General features: G+C 29.1%; 1 protein-coding gene across 3 annotated transcripts in view; it reads left to right on the top strand.

Moving 5' to 3' along the window:
* Positions 1 to 8,436, top strand: part of LOC117171185 (tachykinins) — a 133,209-nt gene extending 124,773 nt beyond the window's left edge. For all 3 annotated transcript variants that reach the window (XM_033358262.1, XM_033358263.1, XM_033358261.1), the window contains one exon: positions 5,119 to 8,436. In XM_033358262.1, the coding sequence (XP_033214153.1) occupies positions 5,119 to 5,129 (11 nt within the window). In that variant the 3' untranslated portion in view covers positions 5,130 to 8,436. The remainder of the gene's footprint in view (positions 1 to 5,118) is intronic.
* The last annotated feature ends 751 nt before the right edge of the window (positions 8,437 to 9,187 follow it).

The raw sequence follows: 9,187 nt of genomic DNA, 5'->3' as shown, positions 1-9,187 counted from the left end.
TCTGAACCGTGATTTCTATGTTGACATCGCTTTTGTAACTAAATCTATTGTAATTCGTTCTATTCACTGATCTTGAGCGCTTAGCGCCGCATAGCGCTAAAACTGTCCATTTTTTTTGGATTTTTTACGGATATTTCATCCGGCACTTATAACCTTAAAAATTACAAAGTTTCAACTAAATCCACCGAAAGCCATTTTCCCATACATTTAGTGCGGAGTCATTTATGGAAATTTTTGATAAATTCAATTACAAGTTTTGTAAGTTTAAGTTGCCATTACGTAAAAGTGTTGGAAATTTCTTAAAATTTTCTATTACTTTTGTAACATGATAACTTCTTCAATTTCGGAATATTTCTATCATTGTCAATTTACATTATACAAAGAAACAGAATGTATATTTAAAAAAATAAATAAGGAACAGCAAAAATCATAATTTCGTTATGTTCTTAAATTAAAATTTAAAAGATCTGATATTTGTATGCATTTCTAAAATGTATATTTGGTAAATTTATATAATTTCAGCTTCTTTAAGGGATGAAACTAAGCATTTTTCAAGAAAAAATTGATATTTTAAATCATTTATTTTATATTATAAAAAATACTTTTTTATATATCAAGAAATAGTATTAGCCATTTAAATAATTTTAAAAAAATCAAGTTTCTTCAAGGAATTTAAAAGATTGTAGATTCCATTACTTGCCCCACCAATACAAATTAAATATTGTCAATTTGTTCGCATGATACAACATTTAAACAATTTTTCGTGAATTTTTTTTATGTTTTTCCTTTATTTAATTATCCCTAACTTCATAAAAAATTGCGTTGAACAAGAAACAATACGTTTGTCATGTTTTGCCTGAGAAAATAGTATATTTCAGACTGAAAAAATTTTATCACATTACCAAGGCCATGACTGTCTGATATCATATGCAATCGGTCTTACGAGGTAAAAAATTTGGAAAATGTATGGAAATTTTGTTATCAGAAAAATCTGGCTAACAAAAGAGAATTTTTTGCGAGCTTCGAAAAAGTACCTACATGACTAAAATTCATTTTTATCCCAGGAAAATGTTTATTTTAATTATTTTACGTTATTTTTGATGTAGTTTTGTTGATTACAACGAATAAAAAAATACAATATTATATGCGTATATGATTTTCAGTTTTTAAAATTTAGTTTGGTTGCGTAAAAAAATTTGCCATGCGTTAAAGTAATTTTATTTGCTTTAAAATTGGAATCAAATTGACAAATAATTAATTTCCTGCAAAATTTTTTTTCCAAGTATTTTTTTCTGTAAGTGAGCGATTTAGCCCCATACTGTAGGATAATAGGATAAAGTTGCTAACAGTTTAAAGGATAGTAAATAATTGCAAGAAAAATAGTAGATGATCTTTTTTTTACATAAAAAACATTTTTTTAGAGTAACAAAGCTAAGGAAAGATTAGAATAATTATTTTAAGACACGGGAAAATCTTGAACAACAACACGAGTTTTTTTAGTCTAAAAAATACCAGAAATTACCGAGAATTTCTCTATAATGTACAAATGGCCACCCTGTTTTACATTATATTCTTCATCTGTTCAATCAATTCTACCGTCTCTGCTCTTGTAGAGGAACTCTAAGTTTTTCCAACTTCACTAGCAATATTTTTACATTAGTATTAATTATGATAATATGTTTGGAATATTTTGTTTTCTATAGGTATATTATTCTATCTTCCCGAGGAAAACTTTGTACTTTTCTAAGCATTTAGTAACAGTTTCTTTATCACAAGTCAATTTCAGGTCATTGACTACATTGTCTATTTCTCTTTTTTTATATCTATCTGCACTTTCCTCTCTTTCTCGTATTGTTTTTTCTGATAAAATAGATATTTATCATGTAGTACTTGGGATTGTTTCCGAAGTAAATTTTTTCGCATGATAATATAGTAATATTATTACATGATATTATTATACTTCACTTACTATTTTATTTTTAGAAAGTATTTTACAGAAATAATAATGATATTATTACTATGAATAGTAAGATAAACAATACAAAATAATTCTAAAGTTGCTAGGCATCGTCAGCATCAAAATAAAAAATTTTCCTGATGGTGTTCATCATCCATTTTCATTTGACTCTAATTACTTGTTAATAATCACGTTTAAAATTATTTTTATTTCATGTAATTCATGTTCATATTAAAATTCAATAATAATTTTCATATATCAAGTTAATATTTTAATATCTTTCTGATATTCCTTAAAAGCTGAATATGTCATTCGTAATTAATATGTCGTCATTTTTCAGTGGCATCTATCTGCTCTTTGATAATTACGGATATCCTAATTTAAAATTTTTAAAAACTAACGATATAATAATAGAACAATGCAAAAGTTTTATTGTGGCTTTTGCAGCATTGAGAAAACTTGTCTTATAAAGTTTTACTAAACTAAATTGTGTGCTTTATTGTCCGCAGTTTCTCCAATACGTATAGGTGCTGCATTATTTTGCATTGAACAACGAAGTTAAAATGAACTTCTTCAGTTATCCCTCTCGACATTTTAAGTCGAATTTACAATTAATTCATTTACTATTAGAACTGCTAATGAAAACATCAAATAAATTATGTATTATAGGGGCCATTCAAGTATTTCATAAGCATTTTTCAAGTTATTTTGAACAATCCTTCCCTAATCATTCACAAAAAAACGAAAGATAAAATTTACATCGATTTCAGGTAAAAGATTTACAGCAAAAAAAATTGACCTCCCGGTAATAAGCGTTGAATTGAGAAAAATTAATATTTTTAGATTTCAGCGTAAAAGTGAAGATCATTCTATTCTTTTGAATGTGCGATTTTTCCATCTGTATAAAATGTTTCCGAAACTTATTAATTTCCATAGTGACCGCCGCATAGTTTTCTATTTCCCAAAAGAGAACATGATTTCAATATATTGAATACCTTCTAACTGTACCGACAGGCACACCTCACAGAGATGTCTTGTATTCCGCAAAAGTGTTGATATTTTGAGTTTATTTAATTCTAATCAATTCAAGTCTGCTTCTCCAGAGTTAAAATTATTTTAATTCACATATTTTGCATTAATACATTAATACATTTTTAACACGTTTAAGTAAATCAATAATATCAAAATAAATATGAAATTGAATATTTTCCTAATTTATAAGTTATAAAACGATTTAATAATAAAAAATAGGTTAAATAAATGCTTCCGTTGAATTTTACTAAGTCGATAGAGAGGAATAGGATTTGCAATTTTTCTTTTCCCTTTGGGGGATTTTTAGACGAAGGAAGAATCACTTATATTTACGACAATATTTACGACAACTTTACGACATCCTATGACCATGTCGTTTCGCTGTCTTTGCGATATCGTAAAGACATCGTCAAATCATACAACTCATTTACGATATCGTAAAGACAGCTTAACGACATTGACATAGAATGTCGTAAAGTTGTCGTAAATATGTCGTAACGATGTCGTAATTATGTCGTAACTATGCCGTAACTATGTCGTAACGATGTCGTAAAGACGTCGCCAAATTTTGTGCCAAGTGGGTTATTCATAGGAATACAAATGATTAATTCTTCTGAATTCGACGCTTATTATCGGGCTTATCAGACAAACTTTACATGACTCGAAGATAATTTCCGCTTTTTAACCTTGCCTGGATAATATTTCGCCTTATAATCGCTCCATTTTTTCGATATGTAGCGATAATTACGTTAGAATTCGTCTAAAATAGTGTAATTTTATTAGGAGAAGATATAGCAGTAAGAACAACTTTTTCGTGTGTTCCGTTGCTGATTCTACATGTTTTACCGAAATTTTCTCACTTCAGCGTGACGCAGTAGACGAGATCAGAATTATTCTCCTAACCTTGGTGAAGCTCCCTGGCGGACCGCAGGAACCGAATGGAGCCTCTACAAAGTACCCGTAAAGACCCCATTGGGTCCCCATTCGGTACCTTTTTAAAGAACTAAAAAAAAACAGCAAAATCAACTTTTAAATTGTTGAATTTCGGATTCTACGTAAAAATTTGCATTAGAAACTCACGGAGTAATCGCAATACTTTTTCTTGTAGTGTTAAAAACATTAAAAAATAAAATACCTGTCATTTTCATGGGCCGAAGGCGACTTCAAGTGCATCTTCTTTTAGTAGCAGTTAATAAGCGTTCCGTCGGTAACTTTAAGAATTTTGTCTGGATGCTAGTTTCACGCAGTGGAAACCTCAGACAACAACGCTGCGATGCAAGTGAAAGAGAATTTTATTTTTAAACTTCGCGCGCAACATGCTACTTGAGCTATCATGGATGCGCTTTAAGTCACCTTCAGCAGAAGTTAATGGCATTTTAAAAAATTTTTAACGCTGCAAAAAAAAGTATTGCGATTACTCCATGAGTTTCTTATAGAAAATTTAACGTAGAATCCGAATTTCAACAGTTCAAAAGTTGATCTTGCTAGTTTTTTGAGTTTTTTAAAAAGGAACCGAATGGGGACCCAATGGGGTCTTTACGGGTACTTTGTAGAGGCTCCATTCGGTTCCTTCGGTCCGCCAAGGCTTTCGCCGAAATATGTTCAATTCTTAACAGTTGCAAGTCTTACCTGCAAGAAATTTTAACTTTGATTTTTTCTGTGTTGTTTTAAATCTAGTGTCCCGATTTTTAACTTGATTTCACTCATACTTTGCCGTTTTCCCATTGCTGTTAAGGACGCCGTAGCAGACGACAGCTTTTGTTCCATCGTAGGATAAACTTTCCCCAAATAGCATGTAAACTTTAACAGCCGGAAATTTTACATGCAAAAAATTTAACTTTAGTTTTTTCTGTGTGATACATAAGAATGAGTAAGGATTTTATAGACGAGTTTCATAACCCATCTCCCTTCTTTGCTAACATCATGCTTTCAATGAAAAGTGTAGGAAAGAAAAACCTTCAATCTAACTGTGAAAAAATATTATTTTATGCTAGTGCGACTACTGTACTTGATGCTCGCGTAATTCTTATCGATCTCATAAATTTAAAGATGCAATAAATAATAACATGAAATTCCTTCATAAAAAAAAAAACATAAAAATTGTATTAACAATTTTTTTATTTTTTCAGAAATGCAGTAGTGCTGTGAAAACGTCAGTGAAACAAAATCAAATTAAGTTATTCAGTCAGGAAACTAAGCGCAGAGTGTCAGCGAGAAAAAAGTGATGAAGAATGCTGTCAACTCTTGTGTTTGAAATCGAATTTTAAAATAATAATAATTTCAAACTTTTGAAAGCATTCCAATTATGGTAACAGCCCACGTTACAGTGTTTTTTCTTGATATTGTGAATACCTCATAATATTTTTCGAAGTAAATTGGATACGATAGTTGTTCTTGGAATAATATTTTGCTCATGCGAGCAATTTTTAATTGAGTCAGCAACACCATAGATGAAAAGAGTAGGAAGGTAATCGAAGGAGTCACTGTCAGAAGCCTATAATCAGTATTATTGTGAATTTATTTGGTAATAAACATAATTATAATGTAGACTTTCTTTTGTGCCAGCATTTAGTGGCTCCTTCTTCTCTTTTTGTACAAGGATCATGACAGCAATGGCGAAGTATCTAAACGTCCTGAACCCTAACAATAAACATAACCAAATAAGTGAATATTTATTGTATCGCGATAAATAGGTCATATATTTTTCTCTGAATGTTAATGATATTATACTATTCATATATCTGTGTATCTCCATGAAAATGAACAATATGTGCATACCATACTTTAGTCACCATGATAATAACCATCATTAAGCGAGCCACATCGTATACAAATATATATGTTATACAGAATATGCAACATAAATGGAATATCGAGGGAAACTTAATAATCTCACATTTGTTGGCTATTTTATTTAATTTCATATAAAAATTACACTTTTGTGCACATTTTTTTACTAGAATGAAAATTTTATTTTTGGATCCAAAGATATGTCACAATTAAAGTTATTTTATGGTAGTATTGTATTGTGAAAACAAAATACATCTATTTAGTTATATTTTTAAAATAATCTAAACAAACTAAAATATCCGAAAATTTTTTCGTCCTGAATCCAAAGCTGATATTAATCCAGTATATCTTACCGATTTTGTACCCTAATTATGTAGAATAGTACAATGCACAGCTCGTGTGAGAGTTCATTCAACTTTTTGTATATTTACTGTTTTTCAATTAAATATTCATACATGGACGTTTCATAGCGTTGTAGACATGAAAACTTTTAAATTAACGAAGCTGCTTTAGAGCATTAAAGAGAATAAGAATATAATTAATTCTTCCCATTTCTAGTTCAGTTAGATATTTATTATTGTTGAAAAAACTACAAACTGTTTTTACAAACTTCCAACAATGATACAAGTACAAAATACAATTCTAATTTATTTATATTAAGCTTGTGATCTTTCTTTATGATCTCCCATACGAGACTACCAATAAATGCTCTAGGCTGGGAGAGGAACAAATTTCTTTACGCATAGTCCTTAATCCTACTGTAGTATAAGAATTAATCCTTAATGTCGTATAGCTGAATCTATAATCCTAAAGCAAGTTTGTGAGTAATAGACATCGAACATTCAGAAAATGGACAAAAAAATAATAAACAAGCAAAAACTTATTAAATCATTAATCAAAGTACCTGTCTCAGAGAAGTAACTTATTTCAAATCGATTATTAATTCGAAATTCTATTTTTTAAACCATCAATTTGAGGACGATAATTTACCATGCAAAAGTTGAATACAGTTTTTAAATAATCTTCAAGTGCCTATTAGTTTTTTTTCACAAATCATAATACATTTTTACTGTAACTCTCGCGAAACCTTTATTTAATAAATTTTTTTGTCTTAAGGTTTGCAATAATGGAAAGTGTAAAACGTAAACATAATAAAAAAAACAAAGTGAAAATAATGGCTTTCAATTTAAAAATAGAATACTTACATTTTATAACTTCTTTTGGTCGAGAGAATCCCGTCTTTTCAGAGTTATCTCTCAAACTGTTTTCAAACTTGAACACACGATGAAACGTGCAACAATGGATGAAACAAGAGCGTTGTTTGAAGTACCTAGTTTGAGTTATTCTACATTGATTATGCAGACGTCCAAAAAACTCTTGTATTTCACAACAGCCCTACAAATGTTTTGAATTAAAACCTCAAACGAAATTCAATATTTTTTTAGCCCGGTCAGCAAAACATGAAAATGATCTTAGGAAATGTGCTTTTCAAATTAAGTTACTAAAATGAAGATAAACCGACTTTTTTATACTTCATTAAACTATTCTTGACTATTAATAAAAAAATACTTTCCTGATAATAGTTAGTGCTTTGAGTTCCTCAAACATTGAAAGTACCATAATTAATAATATAATATTATGAAAATTATTGAATGATTATAAGATTTTTTCTCATTAATTACTCCCCTCGTATTTTATAATTGAATAAACAAGTTATGTTCTCGACTAAAGTATGGTAATAATAATTTTAAAATGCATAACTTTCAGAACCTTGCAATCAAGTTGAAATTTATTGTGAGAACACCAGGGCTGCTTCTCTCATGATTTACAAGAAAATCTTCAAATGGAGGTTTCGACAGAACTGATTTTGTACATTCCTTTCATAATTTGATACACGTCTTATAACTTTTTCAATAATTTTTGAGAAACGTTTTAAACCAACAAGAAATAGATGGCAGTCCTAGAAAAAAATATATTGCCATAAATCACAACTCTATGAGTAGAAAATAGAATTTAGACTTGATTTTGAACTTTAGTTTAACTCCTCAATGACAAAACTTAAGATGATAAATCGTAAGTGTAACGTTTGCGATTAATGGAATGAGTAATATACATATATATGCAGTATACATTGCTCCTTGGTGCTGAAAACTATGACATGCCTCATATGTGATCATATGAGACTATGTAAAGATAAATCTATCGAGAATGGAGAATCATGCTATAATGTCATATTATATTATATTTTTATTTGTAGAAAAAAATCATATACGCTCAGTAGATATATGCCATTTAAAAAGAGAAGAAGTACCAACATGTAGTGAGAATGAAGTAGAGCCGTTCTCTATTGTACCTAAGTCCTGATGGAAAGGGAATAATGTGAGAGAAACATTGTTGAATGTATATATACTTATTTATGCAGAAACGATGAAAATTTACAAATACGTATGTAATAAAATTGTGGCTACTATGATTATTACTCTACTTAAATTATTTATGGATGTACTAAATAGAGGCAATATATATAGATATGTCTACCTAAAGTTCAAGCGCATATCAATAAAGTCAGTTCATTATATTACATACCCAATGTCTATTAAAAAAATTTTATTTTATTTTATTATATATTATTTCGAATTTTGAGACATCATTATTTCAATTAATGTAAACAAATAAAGACTTTTCATCTAACATAGTTTATTTCTTAAAGTTAGAAATAAATTTCCATTTACCAATTTTACTTCGATTGGAAAAATATACCTAGTTAATACTGATAAGGTAATAAAATTAAGAAAATTATTTGTGAATTTACTTTAATTATTTGTAAATATGCCGAATCTAGAAATACAGTTTTTTTCATCGCAAGAAAGTTAATAGTTTTAAATTTATAATTCCGAGTCGTTTGTAAAAATATGCACCAAGAAGGTCCGAAAATTCAATTTTCGATGTTTTGGTGTTCGATCCCCCTGCCCCTCCCATTTTTTCTGTTTTATGAAAAAATAAATTTCTTTTTTTAAGCTGGTCAACATTAACCCATGCCCTTGGATGTTTGAAATTAACAGAGGTTTTTACATGGAAAACGCTCGGTTTTAGAAAAACAGGAAAAACAGTACTTTTTATTAACTTTTTGTATATTAAAATTAGGAAAGTTCATAAGAAATTTTTAAATAATAATTTTCAACTAAGAACTTTTAATTTTTATTACCTGAACTCCCTTGTGCTGTATCCGGAAATACACCAAAAAATGAATAGTTTATTTACATTATTCAACGATAAGTAAAAAGTTTCTAAGTATTTCGTGAAAAGTTACTACTAGGCAGTCTGATAAGTACCTGAAAATTCTAAGAGATGGCATTAGTATTCACTAATGTGAACCATTTTCGTCGAGCTTGATCCTTCAAATGACGC

The sequence above is a fragment of the Belonocnema kinseyi genome, chromosome 4 (assembly GCF_010883055.1).
Source record: "Belonocnema kinseyi isolate 2016_QV_RU_SX_M_011 chromosome 4, B_treatae_v1, whole genome shotgun sequence".
Classification (NCBI taxonomy): domain Eukaryota; kingdom Metazoa; phylum Arthropoda; class Insecta; order Hymenoptera; family Cynipidae; genus Belonocnema; species Belonocnema kinseyi.
The sequence above is the reverse complement of the archived record's forward strand: the minus strand, read 5'-3'. Positions and strand labels throughout refer to the sequence as shown.